This window comes from Danio rerio, chromosome 21, assembly GCF_052040795.2.
Source record: "Danio rerio strain M-AB ecotype USA chromosome 21, GRCz13ab, whole genome shotgun sequence".
NCBI lineage: Eukaryota > Metazoa > Chordata > Actinopteri > Cypriniformes > Danionidae > Danio > Danio rerio.
The window spans coordinates 16,060,001-16,085,270 of NC_141041.1; the positions used below are offsets into that span (position 1 = coordinate 16,060,001).

At 35.7% G+C, this 25,270-nt stretch overlaps 3 protein-coding genes and 1 long non-coding RNA gene across 10 annotated transcripts in view; 1 reads left to right on the forward strand and 3 right to left on the reverse strand.

Moving 5' to 3' along the window:
* Positions 1-1,827, reverse strand: part of noc4l (nucleolar complex associated 4 homolog) — a 9,593-nt gene extending 7,766 nt beyond the window's left edge. The window contains 3 exon segments of the mRNA NM_001024397.1: positions 900-1,006; positions 1,444-1,564; positions 1,668-1,827. Coding sequence (NP_001019568.1) covers positions 900-1,006; positions 1,444-1,564; positions 1,668-1,808 — 369 coding nt within the window. The 5' untranslated portion in view covers positions 1,809-1,827.
* Positions 1,828-2,374: 547 nt separating this feature from the next.
* pus1 (pseudouridine synthase 1) lies at positions 2,375-8,146 on the reverse strand. Of its 3 annotated transcripts, none has more exons than XR_015519574.1 (6): positions 7,880-8,130; positions 7,586-7,792; positions 6,105-6,242; positions 5,571-5,673; positions 3,772-5,024; positions 2,375-3,391 (listed from the first exon to the last, which is right to left on the reverse strand). XR_015519574.1 is itself a non-coding variant. In NM_001008603.3 (6 exon segments), coding segments are annotated over 6 exon segments (1,239 nt in total). In that variant the 5' UTR covers positions 7,952-8,146; the 3' UTR covers positions 2,375-2,474.
* Positions 8,147-8,151: 5 nt separating this feature from the next.
* Positions 8,152-18,535, forward strand: LOC103909433 (uncharacterized). 2 transcript variants are annotated; one of them, XR_015520148.1, is made up of 3 exons: positions 8,152-8,260; positions 18,042-18,144; positions 18,396-18,535. It is a non-coding gene; the product is annotated as an uncharacterized LOC103909433 (long non-coding RNA). The 2 variants fall into 2 exon arrangements; XR_015520149.1 differs by having other exon boundaries at positions 18,042-18,148; positions 18,396-18,518.
* ulk1b (unc-51 like autophagy activating kinase 1) overlaps positions 11,013-25,270 on the reverse strand; it is a 44,384-nt gene continuing 30,126 nt past the window's right edge. For 2 of the 4 annotated variants that reach the window (XM_087300968.1, XM_087300967.1), the window contains exons 20-28: positions 24,142-24,284; positions 23,776-23,891; positions 22,292-22,414; positions 22,040-22,209; positions 21,747-21,925; positions 21,453-21,571; positions 18,686-18,843; positions 18,380-18,515; positions 11,013-15,456 (exon numbers count right to left, since the gene is read on the reverse strand). In XM_087300968.1, the coding sequence (XP_087157094.1) occupies positions 15,401-15,456; positions 18,380-18,515; positions 18,686-18,843; positions 21,453-21,571; positions 21,747-21,925; positions 22,040-22,209; positions 22,292-22,414; positions 23,776-23,891; positions 24,142-24,284 (1,200 nt within the window). In that variant the 3' untranslated portion in view covers positions 11,013-15,400. Of the gene's footprint in view, positions 15,457-18,379; positions 18,516-18,685; positions 18,844-21,452; positions 21,572-21,746; positions 21,926-22,039; positions 22,213-22,291; positions 22,415-23,775; positions 23,892-24,141; positions 24,285-25,270 lie in introns of all 4 variants that reach the window. The other 2 variants (XM_087300966.1, XM_087300965.1) reach the window with 1 other exon arrangement.

Consider the following 25,270-nt stretch of genomic DNA (forward strand, 5'->3'; position numbering starts at 1 on the left):
GTGTGTGTGTGTGTGTCAAAAAACAAATTCTAATTACTTGAATAATGTGTCAAAACAAGCAAACCATCCATACTTTTCTTTAACAAGCTTTAAAAACTACAATGAACAAAATGTGCAAGTATTTCCAGGTCAGTGTTCTCACCAGATATGGTCTGTACATACATGGAGAACTTAAAATTGTTAATGTCAGGAACCATATTGTTCAATAGAATTGTGCCTTCTGGCATGCGCTTCAGGCTCCGCCAGTCAAAACCAGCAGACTGTCTCCCTTTCCCCAGAACTGTCTCCCTTTTGAACTGTGTCCCCCCACAGACTCTTTTGCCCCCTCATAACATATACTCTCCATAATCACTGCACTATTTAATATTTGCACATTTAAAAATTGCACATTCATCACACTACATTGCACTGATTCATTCAATTCATTTTGAATTGTATATACCCATTGTACATATACATTTGTAATTATGTTTATATCTATCTGCACACTTCTGATTATTAACAGCAACCTGTACATATATTTATCATTGTTCATCTCTGTTCATAGCTAATACAATATATAGTACATTCATCTGTAAATATTACCCACCGTTTTTCTATAACTGCACTTTATAACTTATACCTATATCATGCATTGCTGCTATTGCACTACTGGTTAGACCTAAAGATTGGGCAGCTTTACAGGAGCATTGGAAAATTGAGACCCGTTTAAAATGATTTAAGACCTACAAGTTAATATTTCTGCAAATTTTTAACTTTTTAAGGCCTAAATTTTAGTTTTTGATATTTAAGACATTTTAAGACCCCGCAAAGACATCCTGGAATTAGATCTACATATAAATACTGATAACAAGAACAATTGTCATCATGAATATAAAGAATACACACAATTTAGTCACCTTGACTTGGAAAGATTCATGGCTCACATTTTCCAGCATTAGTTCCACGCAGCTGTTGTAACGGTGTCTCATAAATATATGATATTTCTCTTCAGCACTGCGATCACCTGAAATTAAAATCAATCAATATTAATATTAATACCAATAATATGCGCCTACTATAATATATAGTTGTTATTGTTTTGTAAGAGTAAATTAGGTACACATGAATCATGGTTTACGGAGGAGACCACCCAAAGTGACATTCAGGGCGACAGTAATATCAAAACGCTGTTGATTACAGAAATACCAAAACAACTGTGTTATGATATAATAATGTATTATATTTATATTCATGTGAAACAATTAATGAACTTTGTTTTTAATGTTTTGTCTACATTATGTCATTTGCAACATTCATTTGATGAAGGACCAAAATCGTACATCTAATGCAGTGAGCTATATGTAATCTTTGCCCTTGGTAAACTGGTAATCGGTTCACTGGACAGTCAAATTAACTCAGTATACATCATCTGAGGTAAAACTAAAACGGGTATTTATTTACCTTGCGCGAGATCTTCTTCTTTGGGCAGTTCACCAACAAACAGATCTCCTCTCTCTATCAGCTCACAGAAGATCTTACTGCACGCGTTAGTGGCAAAAATGATTTCTTTTTCCTTTTCGGACTGCAATAAGAAACGCATGTTTATATAGAAAGTAACGTTAGAGTTAATTCAAAGAACTTTACAAAATGTGTTGAATTCCTCTGAGATTAAAAAAAGCACAGACCTGCAAATATTCAATAACGTCGAATATATCGTTGGCATGTTTTTTGTTTTGAAGTATAAGATCTGTTTTAGTATTTATAGCTTTCTTATATGAAACCTGGTTGTTATGTTCTTTCACGTTGCTGTCCCCGGACGGCGCCATGATGGTTTCACGTGTTTCTGGTGTGCGTTCATGTCAAAAGGTTATGTCGCCTCTAGTGGTCAGCTGCTGTTTTGCCATTGAAATGAATTAAGCTGCTAGAACCATAGACTGTGGTTAGAACGTGAGAAGAATTTTTTTAGAACGCCTCATTTTAATTTAAACGAATACGTTTGAAATTCTAACGGGGTATTTTTTTAAGAATAAACTAAGCCCATAAAATGTTTTTCTTCAGTGTAAATGATTATTGAGCAGACTCCTCTTCTGTTTTCGTGTGACACCTGTTCCTTTTTACAGCGCCCATGACGTTGGACCAATCAGAATTGTTTGTGGTTACATAGCAATGCATTTTTTTATTTAGTACAAATTTAGGGTCTAATTTCCATTTGTATATTGTAAAAACAACAACAACAACAACAACATACATACATGCATATATAATAAAATAAATAGATAAATACTTAAAGGTGACTACAGTAATTGATTTGGCTTCGTTGTCATCAAAAAGAACAAAACCTCTTAACATTACCAAACTGTTATCGTTGAACACAAAATTAAACAAAGGAGTCTTAATAAAAGCTTTTTTTATTTCAGAATTATAATAATGCAAACTTAGGAATTGAATTCTCACAAAAGTAAAACAAAAAAAGGAGAACCGTTTCCTTTGGTTTAGTCAGATGCATTTCCATCTTCGTCATCATCCTGAGGACAAAAAAAAGCAACTTATAAATAGTGAATAATTCATGATATATTGTACACATTAGGACAAAATATACTCTGGATCAATTAAGAATACTTCTCTTTTGTTTAAAATGATGAGATCAAGATTATTCCACAAGACATTAATCAAAAAGAAGTCTATTCAAAAACATTGACCAAACGTGACTGCATTCTAAAACTTAAGTTTGGTTAAATGAAGACTTGTTTCATTTCTGGATGAATGATTTTGACCAGATATCTAGATTCTAAAACAAATAATCCAAAAGTAATTTTAACAGTTACTTACCATCACCTAATGGCATACAGATTTAATGTACCATTTTCATTTGACGTTTCTACATCCTTTCAAAAAGTTATTTCTTAGCATGTTTTTAATCTCAAAATTTCAAGTTAATAGCTCACAATTTGGAATATTTTTCTTTGTGCTGTAACGTTATCACACAATTACAAGTAAATAGATCACCAATCTTATTTTCATGAAGTCAAAATGCAAGAAATAGAGTCGCAATTCTAAGAAAAATAGTGCAAGTATAAGAATTTTAGAAGTATAAAGAAATTGCAAGTTTAAGAATTTGCAAGTTTACGCAAGATAAAAACTTAGAATTAAAACTAAATCAGAATAGAGAAATGCAAATGACAATTCTAAAAAATTTCAAAAATATAAACTCAAAATCTGAAAAAAAAAAAAAAAGTTATTGCAGATGTGCAAGATATGGGGCCCTATCATACACCCGACGCAATAAGGCGCAAGACGTGTTTTGCGTGATTTGTTGCTATTTTCAGATCAGTGCAACTGTAATTTTCACGTTTTGCACCACACTGTTTAAATCAGGGGTGTTCAACCCTGTTCCTGGAGATCGACCTTCCTAAAGAGTTCAGCTCAAACCCTGATCAAACACACCTGAATCAATTAATTAGGACCTGTACAGCACTTGATAATTACAGGCAGGTGTGTTTAATATGGGTTGCAACGGAAATCTGCAGGAAGGTCGATCTCCAGGAACAGGGTTGGTCACCCCTGGTTTAAATAGCAAATCAATTTGCGCCACTCTGTTATAATAATGTTATCATTATTAGCAGTATTATTTATTTTATGCATATTTATATTCGTTTTGATAAAAACAAGTTTTTATTTGTCCACTTGTCAGGTTTTGAAGATGTATGCGTATATGGAGGATATGAATAAGACGTGTGGTTGGATATAACTTGACCACACTTCATTATTATTGTTAATTTATTCGTTTGCTGGAAAATAGAACTGAATTTAGAAATCGTTTTGAAACAAAATGCACTTAAACAACGATATTAAATATGTAGGCTAATGGATGTCTTCAGTTAAGTGCATACAACACCGTTTCCTTAATCCACGAAAGTCAATGAGTAAAATAAAGAGTAAAAGTAAAGAGAAAGTTAAGAGGCTCAATGGAGGAGGCTCATTCTTTATCCTCACACAGATGGTCTGCCTAACTGTTTTCTCGCTAGTGAAGCATTCGGTTGTTTCACTTACAAAGTCCGCCATGTAAACAGCAATTGTGCCATAGCGTGACGCTACTGATGCAAGCATATTTTTCCACCCTTAAAATAGCAAAAGGGGATTCTGACACAGCTATAATGCTTTTGCACCATGCGCTTTAGACTTTGTGCCTAGATCGTTAAAAAAGAGCCCATAACTTACAACTGCCAGCAAAAAAAGTCAAAGTTGTCAGATTTAAAAACTTGAATTTGTCTTAAAAATAGTCAAAACTGCAAGGCAAAAAGTCAAAAAATTTATACTGCATAATAATATATACTACAACTGTGATAAAATACCCACTTTGCGGTCTTGATTTCCTGTGGCCGTCTCTTCGAAATCATGAATACACAGCGACGTCATCCAATTTACCATTGACTTCTCATTGAGCTCGGTGTCCACGATAGTAGGATATATGTGCTTTTCCTTAAAATCCGCAATGGCTTCTTCCTGCTCGGTCCATTCAAGAGTCTCGTGAATGCCATCTCCTCCGAAACGTTTGTTGTAGCCATCGAAATGCACCCGCTCCAGCACCAGCCCGAGCCCCGGAGCTTTGGGAACACCAACTTTCTCCTCTCCCCAGCTCTTCTCTATCACCCCTTCATCCACGTATCCTTTAACCACAGCGATCACGAGGCCGATCATCTTGCGGATCTGGTGCATCATAAAGCTCTGGCCTCGGACTGTGATGACGGCAAATTCAACGTCTTTCCTGATGAATGGCTCCCCGCAGGACATGTGGGTGATGTAGCGCATGGCACTGGGGTCCCGGTGGCCCTTCTGCGAGGTGAAATTGTGAAAGTTGTGGGTGCCTTTGTACAGGCCGAATAGCCGGTTGACCGTCTGAAGGGTGTCTGAGGTCAGACGGAAAGACGTGTCCTCCTGGTTATAGTCTTTCGGGGAGAAGGCCACAGTGGGCAGCATGTAGGAATAGGTGCGGGCGTAGCAGTTGTTTTTGGAATTGAAGCCACCGGTGACTCTTTTGCAACCTGGAAGTTTGAGAAGAGTTAAAAATATGACATGGAGATGTTGGTCAGCTTTTGTTTTTGCTAGCTAAAACAGTTAAAAAGAATGATCGCTGTAAAAAAATGCAGGGTTCCACATAATTAATTCCTGTTGTCCCAACCCAAATCAATTTAGTTAAGATAATTGGTTGACAAATTTAATTGAACTGAACATAAAACAAAGGGTGACATGGTGACTCAGTGGTTAGTAATGTCGCCTCACAGGAGGAAGAAAATTTGATGCATTTCTAATATTAACACACTTTTAGATTCCCATTGTTGCGCATTTCTGCTGTGTGATTGGCTTTTAGATCACCGTAGAGTAAAAAGTGCAGAGCTTATCATTGTTATTGACATAAATTTTATCTTGATTTGATAAAATATTGTTAATCGGCCCAGCTCTACTGCAAATAACTAAAAAGTACAAATTAAACTGAAAATTATCAAATAAAAACTACAAATATTCACGGAGTAATAGAATAACAATAAAGAAATGGCATTTTACAGTAAATATGCAAAAAGAATCTCAACCTAAAACTCTGATTTGCGGTGGCAGATGAGCATTGATTTTCTCCAGGATGTTCTCAATCATCCACACCTTCAGGGAAACAACTTGACCAACAGCAGAAACACCCTGTCAATGCAACGAGAGGACATGAGTTATTGTGGTATATCGTTTCGGTTAATATTTTAAAATTGATAAAATGTTAGTATTTATTTGCTAATTGCTTTTATTTTATTTTTTTTAAATACAATTCTTATATTTTTAATTTTATTATTTTAAAATGTCCAATTTTCAAAACATTTCTAAATGTATAAAAAAAATAAAAATAAAATAAAATATATATAATCAGCATCATTTTAGTAACATTGGGATACTATTATTTTTTTCATATTTTTTTTCAACCAATTTTTATTTTTGTTATATAAATTACATAATTACAGTAAAGTAAATGATAATGCAACTATTTTACCATATAGCTTATTTCAAGTAAAACAACTGTACGATAACGTTCACTAAAATAAATGGATTTAATATATTCTTTAAAAAATTAAAGTCTTCACCTTATCAGTTCGTGCACTCCTCTGGAAAGACATCTTCTTCATCTCTTCTGCATGGCCTTCAGGGATACATCTGGCTCCAACAAGAGCTGTAACCAGTTCATCCTCAATCGTTTTGAACTGTGAGTTTCTTGCATTTCTCTAAACGAAAAGGATTGCTATTATTAAAAGGGTGAAATATAAAAAGAAAATCGAGATTAACAATAAAAAATGTGTTCATTTGATATACAACAGCATATGTCCCTTTTAAAAAAAATCTGAGCAAAAAACAATATCACATAACCAACATTTTAACGACAAGACAAACCACTTCAAAGACATTCAGTGTAACAGCAGTTCATATAACCTGAATTTAGAACAAGATTCATTTATTGAATATAAAAAAGCTCTATATAAATATCTAATTAAAGACTAACCAATTTTACCTTTATTTATCTTCTTCATACTATGCAGTGGTGGAAGGAGTACTGAAAAATCATACTCAATAAAAAATACCATTACTTGCCCCAAAATGTAGTGCAAGTAGAGTAAAAGTATCTGCTGTGAACATTAACCAAAGTATTAGTAAAAACAGCCCTTTTAAAAGTACTCAAGAATAGTGAGTATTACACTGTGAAAGCTTAATGCTTTTACATGCAATTTGTGCGTTTGTGTAAAAACATAATACAATCTGTAGTGATTTTAGTTATTGTTTAGGGTCATTTTAGTCCTCACACAGTAGACTACTTCATCCTCATCTAAACCAGGGGTGGCCAACCCTGTTCCTGGACAGCCACCTTCCTGCAGATTTCAGTTGCAACCCATATCAAACACACCTGCCTGTAATTATCACGTGGTGTTCAGGTCCTAATTAATTGGTTCAGGTGTTTGATATGGGTTGGAACTGAATTCTGCAGGAAGGTGGCTCTCCAGGAACAGGGTTGGCCACCCCTGATCTAAACAGTCTCTCAGTGATTGTGTGTCTTCTTTGACACTTTTAAAGCTTCCACGCTGTACTTATTTGCTGTGTTTATGAAACACCCATTTCTTGAGGTTGTTCTGTATGATGCTATTTTTCAACAAGTGATTTGATTGGATGGAAATTACAGGACATATTATTTTACTTGCTACAGTAATTTGAGTATTTGTATTTTGTTACCTTTACACCACTGATATTATGTATATATCTTTCATTACATTCGGTTTTTCTAAAGAATCAGCGTGTATTTAAGCAAATACATAATTTAAAAAAGCATTACTAAAATTTATTCTGTCATATATTTCAACAGTATGGGTCAAATGGATGTGTTGTTTCCTTTATACTTGGATTTAACTGTTATGCAGAATGAAAATGAAACATTATTTTATACATATCTTGATATTTTAACTTGACTAATTACTAAATAAACACCTAATATGCTTCACAAGTATACAAAATCACCTTTGACAGTGTGATTTGATTTGGACATCCTCATAAATCACTGTCCTGCTCCATCATAACTCACCTGCATCCCATAATACCCTTTCCCCGAATAAGCCATGAGCAGGGCCACTTTTTTCTTGGGGTATTTCCTCTCCTCCTGGTCTGTTTTCAGCTTCTTGTCTTCGTGCTCGGTTTCGGTGTGCGGATCATCATCTGCTGCTCTTTTCACAGCTTTGACTGAATCCTCAGTCATGTTGAAAGACGAGCAAAACACACGAGTTTGGTCACCCTACAGAAAAGCCAAGTTAAAGGTGAACATTTTAACCAGCAAACATCATTAACTTCAGACCAGAATGCAGTGTTTAAAAAACCTCACCTTTAATTTTGAAAACTGGAGTAAATGTTGTGATAATATACTATTAATGATCCGACAGGAGCTCTTCAGCATGTCATTGCAGACTCTCGGGGAGCTTCTCTCTGATGTGAATTTCTAATAGCGGAATTAATCTATAACACTGATTTTGTATGCTTTGTATTTTGACAGCTGAATCATCCGTTTTAACCGCTACAACTTATTTACTTCCCCTGTAACATGCATACTCCCACGTGGAGCCGCTGAACTTTCACATCTCGCAAAATATCGCGTGACCTAAAATGGGTTGCCAGGTTTTGTGAAAATATGCTAAACGGAACGCCTTCAGTCGCGTTAATGTTACCGGAAAAAAGAGAAACAAATCTAAAGAAATCTCTATGTGAGGTGAGTAGCTACTTCAGTGTACATTTATCATTATCCACAGTACGTTTATTTTGTAAATTTTAGATGTCAGCACGTGCCAAAAACAAAACATTTTTTCTTCAAAACAAGATTCATTAGGTTTTATTCTGTAAAGGTCTGATAAAATTAATTATTTCATTCTTCTTTTCGGCTTATCCAGCATTTGTTTTAAGCAGCATATGCCCTTCCAGCTGCAACCCAACACTGGGAAACACCCATACATACATTCACATACCCCACGGACAATTTAGCTACCCAATTAACCTATACCACATGTCTTTGGACTTGTGGGGGAAACCGAAGCACCGTGAGGAAACCCACGCAAACACGGGCATGCAAACTCCACACAGAAATGCCAACTGACCCAGTTGGGGCTCAAACCAGCGACCTTCTTGCCGTGAGGTTATCGTGCAACCCACTGCGCCACCGTGATGCCCGTCTAATAACATCTGACGATCCTAATATCAAATAAAAATGTTTTCATTTAGAGCATTTTTTTTTATCATAGATTGATAAAAAAATAGATAAAAAATCATTATTCACCAAACAGTTTTTTTTAAAGACTTCTGGAATTAAAAAAGTAGTGTAGTCTAAATATTTATCTAAAAAAATGTCCAAAACATGCTTCCCATGTTCTCGTGGGTTTCCTCTGGGTGCTCCGGCTTCCTCCACAAGTCCTAAAACATGTGGTATAAGTGAGTTGAATATGCTAAATTGTCCGTAGTGTATGTGTGTGAATGAGTGTGTATGGGTGTTTCCCAGTGATGGGTTGCAGCTGGAATGGCATTCTCTGCATGAAAACATGTGCTGGATAAGTTGGCGGTTCATTCCGCTGTGGTGACCCCAGATTAATAAAGGGACCAAGCCAAAAAGAAAATGCATGAATGAATCAACATCCAAAACATGGCATTTTTAAAAAGTTATTTTGACAAATTGTCTTTTTATGTAAACAAAACATTGTTGTATTTGAAAGAAATATCATTAGTAATTTACAGAAACCTACAGCCCCCCTAAAAAATCTAAAACTTATTATAATAAATCATAAATCCAGACAAACTAAAGTTTTCATTTAGTCTCTTAAATTAGATTTTATCTTGTTTTTTTTATCTCTAAATTGGATTTAAATCCCTGTACATGTGTATTTTAAGTTACTACAAAAGTCAATACAATTAACCATATGCTCACTTTTTGTGTTAATTAACATTTATTTATTCATTCATTCATTTTCTTGTCGGCTTAGTCCCTTTATTAATCTGGGGTCGCCAGAGCGGAATGAACCGCCAACTTATCCAGCAAGTTTGTACGCAGCGGATGCCCTTCCAGCCACAACCCATCTCTGGGAAACATTTACACACACACTCACACACACACTTATACACTACGGACAATTTAGCCTACCCAATTCACCTGTACCGCATGTCTTTGGACTGTGGGGGAAACCAGAGCACCCGGAGGAAACCCACACGAAAGCAGGGAGAACATGCAAACTCCACACAGAGACGCCAACTGATCCGAGGTTCGAACCAGCGACCTTCTTGCTGTGAGGCGACAGCACTACCTACTGCGCCACTGCCTCGCCCAGGATAACATTTAATAAAATAATAAATAACCCTTTAACTACCCCACCAAGAAAAAAAAATGTTGGATTGCATTTCTTAACTCCTAATATATATATATACATACACACATATATATATATATATATACACATATATACACACACACACACACACACACACACACACCCACACACACACACACATATATATATATATATATATATATATATATATATATATATATATATATATATATATATATACTTTAACAGTCATTGTTTAAAACAGTAAAAACATGGTCAATCGTTTGCTAAAGGGGCAGTCAAAACGATAAAATATATGAATTATTCATTAATTTTCCTTCAACTTAGTCCCTTTATTCAATAGGGGTCGCGCCACAGCTGAATGAACCGCAAACTTATCCAGCATATGTTTAACACAGTGGATGCCCTTCAAGCTGCAACACAGTACTGGGAAACATCCATACACAATCATTCACACTACAGCCAAGTTAGTTGATTTAATTCACCTATGGTGCATATGTTGACTGTGGAGAAACGAGAGCACTCACAGGAAACCCACGCCAACATGGGGAGAACATGCAAACTCCACACAGAAATGCCAAATGACCCAGCCGGGACTCTAACCAGCAACTTTCTTGCTGTGAGGCGACAGTGCTCAGTCACCATGTCGTCGTTTTGTCTTGACATTTCTTTTAAAATGTTCAAAAACATGTCATTTTAAATGATTTTGTCCAATTGTCATTTTGTGGAAAAAAAATACACTTATTATTACAGTCATTAGTAGTTTACAGAACCTCACAGCCTCGAAAATACATCAAGAAAAACATTATCAATCATAACTCCAGACAATTTGAAAGTTTGAAAGTGCTGTCCTAGTTTAAAACTTTTAAATAACTGTACATGTGTATTTTTGTTATTAAAAATACAATTTATTAAATGCTCACGGTTTTCTGTTAATCTAAAGCAAAACATTTAATAAAATAATAATAAAAATATCATGTGGTAAATATAAATAAAATTATTTGTGAAATTTGCATGCATAAACCTTTCAACTTTTAAATAATTTACGAAAAATATGAAATATCACTACAGATTGCTCAAAATAATAGTCAATACAATGGGACACAAACAATGACGCCGGCAGACGATACATTTGTTTTCCTCGTTTATTGGTGCTGTACTGTTTAAAGCAAAAAGGTACATCTTATATAGACACGAAAGAGTGTGTACAGGTCTTTTTACAGAACAAACGACTGTAAATATCCCATCAACAGTCACAACTGGAAACGCTCAAATCTTTGGTGGGGAGAGAGGGCGATGAAAAGCAAATCTCCATGCGTTTATTATTCAATGTACAGGTTTCAAGCGATAATTTACAATCCATATTTACACGTGACGTTGAGAGATCAAGGTAAAACAGACGTACGTTATTATTACCCAAGAACAAAATGAGAGCGAGACATTAGTGTTGTGTGATGTTCAAATCAGAGAAACCTACTGAAACAAACACTTCATGCTGTACATAGCGATTTAAAATGACACAATATATCCAATGTCCATTTAGGCGGTGATTAACATTTGATGGGAGTTTATTTTATGCAGATTAAAAAGCACAAATACACTGCTTCTTAATGCAGCATAATCCAAACTGATCAGAAACTGAGAATGAGTGAAAAAGTCGCTGTTTAACTGGTATTAAAAAAAAGGAAATACATGTTACTATGAATGGCAACTGGCCTTCAGAGCTCAAAACAGACATCATAGCTTATATCTCACTATCAAGACACACACACACGCATCAGTTTATTCAAAGAAAACTAGCTAGCATGATCTCTAAACACACCAAATACATTCACACACACACATAAAAGTCAAGCAAAACTCTAGGAAATCCTTCTCACTGCTGTCAAATTCAACCCAACAAAACACAACATAACTCACTCCATACTAACAACATACGAAATCAGATAAAAAACTAAATATAACAACAAAATATTTTTCAGTGTTTCAGTTTTTGCTTTTTTTTCTCCTTTAAAGGCACATTTTAAAAAGGTTTTAAATATTTTAACACAAACATAATAATGTATGGAAGCTTGTTTCCGCCAGGGAAGAAACAAAATGACAATTGTTACGTTTTTACACCACAGTGCAGCCTTTTTGTAATGGAATTAAGAGTTTAATTTAATTTTTTTTATAAATTACAAGTTTATATATTCAAATAACAAGTCAGGATTGTGATATATAACTTCAGAATTACGAGTGAAAAATTGAGAAAGTAGTAAATAATATCAAGATACACCTCAGAAAGTGTTAAGACAGCATGTAAATCTCTAAATAAAGTCATAATTCGCAATTGCAAATCATAAACGCACAATAAATATAAGAGTATACATGAAATTGCTTGAAAAAAAAAGCTGATTTAAAAATCTAATCTCTCAGAACTGCTGGACAAGAAGTAAAACTGTGAGAAATAAATACAACACTAAAATAACTACACACTATATATCATTTATTAAGCATTAGCAAATAGTGAAGTCATTATTTGTTAAGCATTAACTAAATACATTAACAGACGTTAGTAAGCAGTTTATAACTGCAGATACAAATGCTCTATTCTTGACTTTAAACGCATATATAATGTGTTTAATGATTGTATTTTTTTCCATTATTAAATTATTTGATCATTTACAAACCAGTTATTTGAGAGAAGTTGCTGGTTTTTAAAGATTATTCAGCATATGTAAGTAAATATCTTTTTATTCAGGCATATTCATACGTATAAATTTAATACATATAATACATGTAAATCTCAAATAAATGACAATTGAAGGCAGTTATATTCTAAACAGGACAAAAGAACATATACGACTTTATTCATTTTAAGATACACAAATGAAACTGTATCAAATGAAAAATAAATCTTTAAAAATTTTACCTAAAATAAAACTACTTCACAGTTTAAACTTCGCTAAATAACATTGGAATGTTGCATCATAATATATTAGTTAAATTATTAAATTTAAATTTTTTTTATAAAATTTTATGTTTAACTTTGTAAGGTTGCAAGGTTTACCGGTACTTCAGTAGCACCGCGATACTATGGCTCCCAAATAATGGCGGTGCCACTGTAGTTTGTAAACGATAGTATCGTAGTATCGACAATAGCATCAGGAAACACTAATAAAATAATATTTTTTTACTTCATATTTGGTTGAAAAAAAATCTTTTGTAACAAATTTTATTTGGTATAATTTGTATATTAATCTTTTGGTATAATTTGTATATTAATCTTTTCGGAGCCGTCGATTCAGACGGGTTGTAGTTTTCTGCAGTCTTGACAGATCATATGGTGTGGTCAATGATTGATTTATTTATTGCAATAACAACAAAACATCTTGTACGTCTGTGCAAATAATAGGTTTTCAATAATGAGCAAATTGTAAAGTAAATTTAAGTATTACAACAAATAGCACATAGTATTTGTGACAATTTGCTTTATTTCTTAGATTTGAGTTATGAATTAATACAATATAGCGATTCTACTTGGTATCCTGGTACTTTAACTGGTAAAGTATCGTGGCCTAAATTTATGGTCTCATGACAACCCTTACTACTTTGACACTCATGTTATTCGGCAATGTTTAAACTTTACAGTAACTTTAATTTTAGATGGGATTGCAAAGATTATTGTTTGTTTATTACTGAGCCTTTAATTATCATTTTTAAAGGATCTACAAAGCATAAATTGTTCTCACTTTGGATTAGGTCATAAAACTGCATAAAGTTGAGTTAATAAAGCATTTATTAACATACAAATTAACTATTAATAAATGCCTGAATATTAATGTATAAATATTGATTTGAATAGTTTATTAATCATTTACTAACTCACTCTGACTGATCTTAAAAAACCTCCAACTACTCTTAAATACAAATGATTTGTAAACAATGCAATATTTAATTTAGTCATGAAAAATTTATCAGTAACAAACTATGAAGGTAAAATTAAGCACATTTTAACAAAGAATAGAGCATATATAAACAGCTTACCAACGTCTATTAATGTAAAGTTAATGCTTAACAAATAAAGAATTCACTTTTTGCTAATGCTTAACAAACAATGAACAGTGTGTAGTTATTAAGTGTTTCCCAAGTTTTTTATCCAGTTGCAAAAACAGGCTTCCATAGGTTCATACACGACACAATTGAAATAAAGGCTAAAAAGCACTAACTCTATTACTTTACACAAAACATGTGGTGCTCGCACTAATTGGTCCGCTTGCGTTTGAATGTCTTCAGCTGACTTATTCAAAAGAGCCCTCGAACAGTGCAGATAAACTTATCTTAAGACCTGTCTTTAATATACCTGCTTCAGATTAAACACATCTCACATCAGGAACATCTATGCATGCACGACCCAAAAAGGAAGTACATTCTGTCTTCAAACAAACACTAAAATGAGTATTAAAGTCCTAGTATAAATCAGGAACGGGGCACGCATGATAGCAAAACAGATATAAATCAAGAGTTCCTTTTAAATAGTTTTGTTTATGCTACAAAAAAACACTGCAGATTTTTTTTGGCTTGATATTTCTGCCTAAATTACAGCTGAAGGCCCTAAAAATTAAAACAAAACCGAACTACATTCAGACAAGTGATTGCCAAACACAAAATAAAACACAATAATAGCTATCTTTAAAAAAGGGGGGAACTTAACAGGTCATAAGAGATGTCCAAACACTGCACACGGTATTAGGAAATAGGGATTTGACATGCTCTTGGTAAACATTCACTAAAGTGCTACAAAAGGTTTTGCTGGCTTTGTACAGTTTCCTTCTGTGAAACGATGAGAATGTTTTTTAAATAATTGGCAAAATTAAAAACTTTCTTGCTTTAAATAAATGGCTTATAATTTGGTCAGTGAATTTCTGATTGATCTCCTCTAATGGGAGAATTTGGGCCTTTTATTACATTCAAATGGTGCACAAATTCTGAAACATCCATCCAGGGATTATATATTCTTCAAACTAGACACTTGGAATGAAACCAACTAACCAAATCAACCAACTTCAACCACACAAAACAGCTCAAACTCTACTAATAAATCACTAATAATCATCTAAAAATTCTTTCAGCGTCAGTCTGCAAGTAAATGTAGTGATAACTAATTTGAAAACCTAAAGAAACTGATGTTTTGTGGGTAAATCGGATCTCAGATCAACTAAGATTGCACAACCCATTTATAACACGCATCCTATTTAAGCCAACAAGTGCACCGAGGAACTACTCTCTTTTCAGTGGTGGAATCGGGTTCGATCTGGACTGCAGACACAATATTTACTCTGTCCTTCTGTGTTTGAGATGATCCAAAGTGGCAGAATTTCATATCTGCGCTGTTTTGATATCAGACAAACTTGGTCCAATCAAGAGGCCCGTTCAATCCCATAGAGAGCTCTGATAGGTGGAAATGGGAAAAGATTCTGGAGGATGTTGCGAAAACGGGAATCTTAAGGGTGAAACATTGGTGTGGCGAAGAGACTTTACACACAGAGACCCGACTGCAAGGCGGTGAGACGGCGTTCAATGCATTGTTTACCTGTAAGGAAACATTACAATGGTTATACAACTGTAATTTATTCAAAAAGTGGAAAACTCCACCTTTTTTAAAATAGGCTCATTTTAAAAGTCACTTCAAGTTAAAGCAGTTGAGTTTTACCATTAAGCTTAGTTTAGCATAGCATAAATCATTGAATCGGATTAGACCATGAGCATCTTGTACCATGTTGTGTACTAAGACTTGTCCAATTATATTACACAGTGCCTAAAAATAGTTCCCAGCTGTTCATTGCTTTTTCCATAGCAGGTAACAGCGCTGCGTAAAATCATGAAAGCATGATAGCAAAGTTCCTTAATTATTTCAATGGAATGAGTATAGTTGCTGGCAAAGCAGTGGCGCAGTAGGTAGTGCTGTCGCCTCACAGCAAGAAGGTCGCTGGGTCGAGCCTCTGCGTTTCTGTGTGGAGTTTGCATGTTCTCCCTGCGTTTGCGTGGGTTTCTTCCGGGTGCTCCGGTTTCCCCCACAGTCCAAAGACATGCGGTACAGGTAAATTGGGTAAGCTAAAATTGTCTGTAAGCAATTTGTTGGATAAGTTGGCAGTTCATTTCGCTGTGGCAACCCGGGATTAATAAAAGGACTAAGCCGACAAGAAAATGAATGAATGAGTATAGTTCCTAGCCACATTGACCTAAAATAGCTTTTTCATTTTCTGTTGGTCTTAGTACATGATGTAAATACAGAATAGCCAAGGGTTACATAAAATAATTATCAAAACTCTTTTTTTTAATCTGTTTGAGCATGATGCTAATGGTTTAATCCAATTCAAGATTTATGCTAAGCTAAGCTAACTGGGCTCCTGACAGACCAGGGGCCTCATGTATCAACGCTGCGTATGCACAAAAACTTAGCGTACGCCAGATTTCACGCTCACGTTTGGATTTACTAACAATGACATGAACGTGAGAATGTGTGTTGGTCCACGCCAAGTTCATGTCTGGTGTGCGTGTATTTCTAGTGTGTGTTTGTTTTATTCCCATTGGCGACTTCTAGAGGCAATTATGTTAAATTGCACACTACAAAGTGTCTTTGAGCCATGCAATGGCAGCTGTATGGGAGAGGATCATCCGCATGTCTAGCAGGTATATAAGATTTCCATACCAAGCCAAACATTAAATCGCAATCTGCAGCAATCGCCGGTTTTCCCAATGTAATCAGAGTAATCGACTGCACACGTTGCTATAAAAGCGCCATCTCAAGATGAATTTGCATACGTGAATAGGAAATATCCATTCAATAAATGTGCAAATAATATGTGATGCTCAAATGCGCTGAACAAATATTGAAGCATGGTGGCAATGGTCAACCCACGATTAATTCAACCTCACAAACAGCATGGTTGGGATGAGGCTTCAAGGTTGTGTGGGCGATTGGGCAGCTGAAATGCCGGTGGAACTGCCTTGATAAGAGCGGAGGGGTGCTGCTATACCGCCCTAACAAACTGTTCCTTTAATACAGCTGTGTCTCCCACAGACACAGATACTACTCCAGACAGTAAAGTGTCGCCCACAATTAAGGCAACTCTCTCCTAAAAGGGTGTTAGTTCAGCATCCCCTGTTCGGTCCACACTTTGACAGTGCACCACTGTTCTCCTCTTAACCTTCACCTTTACATCGAACCATTTCTTTTTAAATTCACTCACAGTGTGATGTTCGGACCCCACTGCTTTAACCGCGTCAGCTAAACTCTCCCACTCTATTTTTTTTTCTTTTGTTAATAATTCCAGAGGACAAACAGTTTGCAAATAACAGTTTTTCTCCAGTCTACCTCTGATAAGAGAACATCCAATTCACATTCTGTGAAGTTTCTCTTCTTGCTTGCTTTTGCCATTGCTTTTTCATTTGGTTTTGCCAAAGTGGATTCACTACCATATTTATTAAGGGGAGGAGGCAGGGCGGGGTTTTGCGCTCGTGCACGTGTGCTCAGTTTATTCGGATGTACAAAGAGAATATGCGTAGGATTCCATGTAGTCAGTATTTCATACATCTGAATTTTTGACTGCGTACGCACATACAGCTTTGTCCGTACGCAACGTTTTAGTATGAATTCAACGCAAGTCTTTGCACATAAGGCCCCTGGACATTGGCTATACATGACAACAGATTAAAAAAATTATAAACCTCAACTGTTTAACTTTAGGTGATTTGTAAAATGAGCATATTTCCAAAAAAAAAGTGAAGTGTTCCTTTAGAGTGTCCTGTTTTAATGTTTCTAATTTTTTGAGTGTAGGTTTGCATCTTCCAAGATCAAAATCAGTTTAGTTTTCTCATAATATACACTGCATCATCTGCTCCTTTTTTGCAACGTGTATACAATTCAAGGATGTGATCACTCTAAACCCACCTTTCTCAGAGCCTGCTTTGCTCTGATTGGTCAAATGGTCCAGTTTGGTAAGACTGGTCAGCCACTTACTGCACATGCTGGAGACTAAACTACCTCAATTATATCTTATTTTTGAGTTTCCTCAGCATTTGGAAATGTAGCTTAATGAACAGTTAAGTCAGTGTTTGTTTTATTGATCTAGATTTAAAACTGTATTTGCATTTTCTCATCATGTTGACAACAAGAGCTAAACTCCTCCAGACCTCAGCAACAACTAGTGTTCGAGGATCCAAGTAAACTTCTGCTGGCAGCCAATGAAGACCACAATCTGGCATTATACTAACTTATGTAGGTTTGTGCAAAAAGTCTTATAATAACGCACTTTATTTAATTCAGAATCAGCTCTTTCTCTTGACAGATAATAACTCCATTTATCTTACATTTTTCATCTTTGAAATCTTACAGGTTGTTTTTCAAAAAGCAATACTAGAAATTTCATGAATAGGAGCACTTAAAAATATACCTTAAATATTAATATGGAAGCTGAAGTCTGTCAGTATCTTTAATATATTGTTTTACTCACACTTGCTAATGCTAAGGATGTCAGCCTGTTCAGTGAGGAGAAGCGACAGACCCTCCATGAGCAGCAAGGCCTTATGGTAGCGCTGAATTGATGCTTCCCCCTGATGAAACATCTCATCCAGAGCTGCAGCCTGCACCTGTAAGACCAGAACACCACGTAAATACACCTGACGTACAGTAGATAGAAGCTGAAATTCTCAAAGCATTAGCAAAGCAAAATGGCTAACAACCTAGAAATAATGCAAGCTATTTTACATCTTCATGAATTTCCCAGACATTTTTTATCATGTCCATGCTATAGTCTCACCATCTGCACAGTGTGGCCGAAGAGGAGCCTTTCTGCAGTGATGCTGTTGATGTGGTCCATGAGTTTGTGTTTTCGGGTGAAGAATCGCTCCAGCTGATTGCTCAGAGACCGACAGGACATCACGCTGGACTTGTACAGGTCATTTAACCTCCTGACCACTGAGAAGAGAAACATCACAGTGTAAAACACCACCTCAGTTTAACAGCCTGTATATCATCAGTGATGAATAAGATGATCTGCGCAATGGCAGAACTGCAGTTGGTCTCGATTAGTTGAAATTGAATTTTCAATGTGGTTTTATTATTATTAATTAACATATTAGACATACACAATCATTTTCATGCAAACATAATGTGCCCACATGGCAGTATATTAAGTTGACGTATAAAAAGAATGATAAAATTATACAAAATCAAACAAAAAGTGCTCGAGGGTAGCTTAAATAATGAATTGGTGGTATTTGGGTAAGCCATTTATCAGAATAAACAGCAAAAGTCAGTCCAAGGCACTCGAAATATGAGAAAAAAATATAACTAATCCTTTGTTGACATAACTATTCTTATTTAAGGAATAATCATGTCAATGAAGGCTTTTAAATAATTTCCCCACTTTTTTCGAGTGCCTTGGACCATACCCGTCAACATTGGGATATGAAAATAAGGGATATGCCCACCATAACACCTCACTGTATAACTTACATAATCTGATTAAAGAGCAACGAATGAATCTCTCAGTTATTTAGACTTTCGTTTGATTACATTAAATAACAGAGGTGTAACTGGATCAGTGACAAACCCCCATCCTTGAAAGGATGGCACAATATTATTAGGGAAATGATTCCCTTAGAATTCCTTACCTGTGTCATTCATATGTCCACTGAGGCTTTTCATCAAGTCTGGACTCCTTACTTGGACTTTATTGGTTTCTTTAAGCTGCATTTAGAGCTATGGTATGTCATAATAGAATTTGTGCATTTTATCTCAATTATTTAGTTATTATTATTGCTATTATGCTATTATTTATTTATTCTAATTTTTTATGTATTTATGTATGTATTCTGTTTATTAATTTATTCTGTTTTTCTTGAGTTTTGCATTGTAAAATGGGCATTGTATGTTTGGGCATTGCTATATGTATGTTTTAAGGATTGCATAGAAGGGGCGACGGCACCTGAAATTATAAGGAAGGTAATCGCACTGCTTTTATATTTATTTTAAAGTGTTTTCATGCCCAAATAAAACAAAAGCACAGAACAGACTCGCATTTAAGGGCAAGGGGTGTCCCCTGGTGGTTCAGCGGTATGGGTTGTATATATTATTGCCACAAACTGACTTTTGCTGTTGATAATGATAAAATTATACTTTAATTTTCATACCTTTTTGTCATGTTTATTTATTCATATATAGATGTCGACAAGATTACTGGTACCCTTCAATTTTTGTCCATGCCAGTTTTATTAGTTTGCCTTTTAAATGCTTTGGTTGAAACACAATTCGAAAGCAATATCAGATTTCCATTTATTTATTTTGAGTCATTTTGAAGCGGAACTAGCTATTTTGTTCATGTCTCCTTAAATAAATAAGACATCCCTTACAGGTGTAAATACAATACATATATAGAAAAAACACTGTTCAAAATCATGATATATTTATATAGGCTAATATAATGCAAACATTTTTTTACAAGCCATTTTATTGACTTTTTTTCTCAATAAGCGTCAAAACAGCAATCATTTATAAAATGACTAAATTTAGTGTTTTTTTTTTTTAACTCAAAGCAAAAATCTTCATTGGAATGTTTGGACATGAAATGTGCTGTTTATAATAAGATTTATCTATACTTATTTAGAAAACAACAAGATTTCTTTAATTAAAGGTCCAGTGAAGTGCTTTGAAATATGTATTTTTACTCAATGCTTGACGTAATTTTAACCAAAACATGAGGTGGGAAATAGACTAGCTCCCCTATCCTTTTTTAAAATAAAAAACAACCAGTAGGGTTTTGTTTTTTATCACAGCTCTGCCAGTGTGAGTGGTTGAGCTCAAGCGCATCAAATGAAAAGAAATGAGAAGCGTCTTGAATGGGGCGTGGCATCTCAGAAACTAGAGAGCATTTTATTGATTACAATGTGGTGAGAAACTGTAGTGCAAATTAATGTGAATAATTTCGCAAGTAACAAACTACAAGGTTTACACGTTTCAGTTTTATATCTTCTAAATGCGAATTTTGTCACTATTTTGGGGTACACTAGCTTATAGATATCTTAAAAACTAACAAAACTGATCTTAAAAAAGTTTATTTTAACTTCATGGGACATTTAAATACAGTTAAATACAGTCCAAATACCTTTGGAGCATTGGTGTTGGTGACTTTGGCTACTTTATATTATACTTTAGACAAGGGGTCACCAATCTCGGTCCTAGAGGGCCGGTGTCCCTGCAGGGTCTAGCTCCAACTTGCCTCAACACACCTGTCTGGATGTTTTAAATTTACCTAGTAAGACCTTGATTAGCTTGTTCAGGTGTGTTTGATTAGGGTTGGAGGTAAAACCTGCAGGACACCGGCCCTCCAGGAACAAGTTTGGTGACCACTGCTAGACTATATATTGTATATAAATATAAAATAAATAATTTTTTTTCTTTTCATTGAAACTGCTGAGAGAGGTCAATGCATATTGAGAAAATGAATGAAAACTATGCTTCAAAGAACACTGCCATGGTTGTGCTTTGCTATCATGAAGAGAAGGTGGCGTGTTGGAACTGCTGACCTTGTTTGACGGTGCTTGAGGGGTACAATTTTCCCTGCTTGATTCCTTCCATGGCTGTTTGTAGTGAAGATGACAGAAGCTCTGCGGTCTTCATGTAAAGCACCAACTGCTCAGCATAACTGCAACATAACACTTAATTTAACAACACTCCAGACGACAGATCTTGCCTAACTGATATTTTAGTAACCAGTCATGTTACAAAACAATAATGACATGCAGTTTGCGCATCCTTCTGCAGTCAAAAAGTCTAGAATAAATATCCAATGCCATCCATTCCTAGAGAGATCCGCTCACCTCCACTCTCGGCTCAGAGAGCTGATCTGGTCGGCCATCAGGCTCTGTTGTTGGAGCAGGCTGGTGGAGGAGAGCTCAGTCTGGGCCATCTCTCCACTCCGAGCTCCTGCTACCTCCACCATACAACGAGCAAAGTCCAGCATGAATCGGAGCCTGCAAAGAGTCTCCGTGTGTTCCTGCTGCAGACGAGAGAGAAGTGTGGTGTTACATTTATAAATCACTTTGGAATATTGCGTCAGGCAATAAAAGAAAAAGTATTTCTGAGACAGAAACACAGCTAATTTGGTGCTTACTTCCATCAGGGTCTCCTCTGGTAGTTCAGGGGCTTCAAAAGTCACGGCTGAGATGGGGTCAGAGAAACCGTAGCGGGGACTGGAAGATCCCTCATAGCAGTCCATGTAATTGCCTGCTTGTGTGTAGCGGCTGGTGAGAGAGCCTACTGGACTAACGGAGCTTGAAGAACCTGCTGTGGTGGAGCACCAAAAGAGTTCTGGGGTCAGAGAAATCCAAATGAATCAGAACTGGAGAGGAATAAATGAACTAACCGGAGAGCTTTCTTGAGCGAGAATTCTGCGGAGGTGTTGCTCCACTGGGTGGAGAACCAATGGTGAACACCACTCGAGCAGGGCTACCTGAGCCGACCACGATGCCCCCACCACCAGGTGGCGCTGAGAGAAGAGAAAAAAAAGTAAGAATAAGTAATTAAATTAGGGCTGCTCAATATGGCTGTTTCTCAATATGCGTTCTTCAGCGATCTTGCGTCCTCGTGTTCTCATGTAACATCATTATCAACTGCCAAAGTTCAGTTCCAATCCTTAAGACCGCAAGAACGGAGGATGCCTGAAACTTCCCGTATGTGTTCTTGATATCGAGCAATACATCTCACAAACAAAATATTGTATTGTCTGTTTTTGTCCCCAATATCATGCATCCCTACTTTATATAAATGGACATTAAAAATGCAATATTTTACTATATGAAAACAGCTTGAACAACAGCTCCCTTTCATTAACAAATCATTTTACACTATTGTGTACCAGTCTGTACTTATTTTAGATTTGCTTGTTGTCAGGGAAACACTTCCATTTAGTTTATCCTAATGTAATAAAATAACATGATTTTTTTAAGCATATAGATCAGGGGTTCTTAGTCTCTGTCCTGCAGACTTTAGTTCCAACCCCAATCAGACACACCTGGGCTTGCTAATCAAGCTCCTACTAGGCTTTCTAGAAACATCCTTGCAGGTTTGTTAAGGCAAGTTGGAGCGAAAATTTGCAGGACACAGGACCTCGAGGGCTGAGTTTGACCCCTGATATAGATAAATGACCATTTTTAAAAATGCCACAAACCACTGATATAAATGCATCTCTTACATCACAGAAATAAATTACATTTTAAGCTACATGCTAAAATTAGGGATGCAACAAATTGTTGATGCTGAAATCTTTCAGTCAATACTGCTTTTTTATTAAAAGAGGAAAAGTGTGTAAAAGTTATGCTTTATATGAGCAGGGCTATGCTGTAGCACACGTTTTACTCTCCTAGCGCCCGTGGCTTTTAACAGAAGTTGAAAGCGATTCGCTATAAAATTTAATTTTAATTGTTTGCTACGCCAACCTGATTTCATCAAGTAGGACATGTTCCTGGATTAACTTCTATGTTGATCCTGGAACAACATTCCAATCAGCCAATCAGAATTCAGGGATATGTTTACCGCTTATGTTAAGTTTAGGCTTACTGTTAGGTTTATGCACTTCTACATGATTGTTATCCAACTATTATTCCCCTCTGATTTTAGGAATTATTTACAGTTATGGTTAAGTTTAGGAGTAGGGAACAGGTATGAATTACATTTTCGAAATAAATGATGTTCCAGGATCACATCGTACTTGGCAAAATCATGAAGTGCCTGTTGCTGGGCAAACCAAAAAGCACACTGTCAGTTTCGTCCTGGAATTTTCATTTGGGGGGATTCCCTAGCTAACAATATATAATAATAATATATAACAAGTTATTTTAAATAGCGGACCTGTGATGTCGATGGCTCTGTCAGTGTTGAGATTCTCCATGCTGCCTCGTTCTCCTCTCTGTCCTCCAAATGCTGCCATCAGCAGCACATCAGACAGGCGACCAGCGCTCTGAGACCTGTCACAGAAAAAAAATGTCAAAAGACAGAACATAAAACGAGGAAAAATCAAAACATTTGAAATGCAGAAGTTTAACAAAATGATTAATAGCACCGTTCCAAAACGAGAAGAGCGTTCTCAAGAGCATACAAGTAATTTTAGAGGTTACAATTAGTTTACAACTCTGCCTATGCAAACAGCAAAGAAGTTTACAATTTTTTTACAAGGTTTGTAATGGAGAAAATTCCATCTAACTCTTCCTCTCTTACCTCCCAAATCCTTTCCGCTCCTCTGGCTGGTAGGCAGGTGACAAACTAGGCTCTCCCTGAGCTGTTCTGAGGCCCTGCTGGGTCAGAAATGTGACCATGTTTGGGGAACTCGGAGGCTTGGGAAACTCAAACGGGGGCATGGCCTGGGAAGGAGAAAGGAAAGGATATTTTTACATTATTTATTATTCTTTGATATTTATGCATTTTGCATCGCAGAGACAGTACATACAGTTGAATTAGAATTATTAGCCCTCCTGTTCAATTTTAATACTAACCTTAAAATGGTTTTAAAAAATTAAAATCGTTTTTATTTTAGCCAAAATAGAACAAATAAAACTTTCTCCAGAAGAAAAAAATACTATCGGAAATTCTGTGAAAAAAATTTAAGTAAATGTTTTGTTTTAGGAAATAAATAATAATAATAATAATAATAATAATAAGGAAATATAGCCATAGCCATATATTGGTTGTATTTTTCCTCCCGTTCTGGCTCTCTCTCCCTCTCCGTGCCTGTTATTTCTGTTTGGTGGAAAGCTGGATAACGTCATCATTGGGCGATGTGGTGCGGTCATATAAAAAGGACGCCTGGAAGAACTGAGGGCAAGTGTATTTTTCCTTTGATCTCGTTTTTGCTGACATAATTTAGATTTTCAATGTTTTTGCTTAACTTTCGTTTGGGTAAAAATATTTTGCACCACTTTTGCCCACTTTGAGAATCCTGTTATTTTTGTACAATATTTCGTTTGATTTGTTTGTTACTTTGTTGGCCCAGCTCTTTCCAGTCAAATTGAGCTATACTTCATCAAGTTCACTTTTTTGTCAGAGTAAGGTGGATAAGGAAGATGTCGTACGACTTCACCTTGCAAACACGTAGGAAATTTATTGTTAGAGACACCAGGTAAGAGGTGAATGCCATCTTTTGTTTTATTTAACATTCAGTTGAGAATAGGGAAGAATACAGCGCTGAAGACTTTTATTTTGTTTGCATACAGGGCTGGGCATTAACTTTATTGATCACCAGCCACTGTGGCCAACATAACTAGCCACTTGCCATTTTCACTAGCCACACTTTTGTGTTGGGAAAATATATTTTATATGCATAAATTTGACTGTAACATGCTAAAATCAC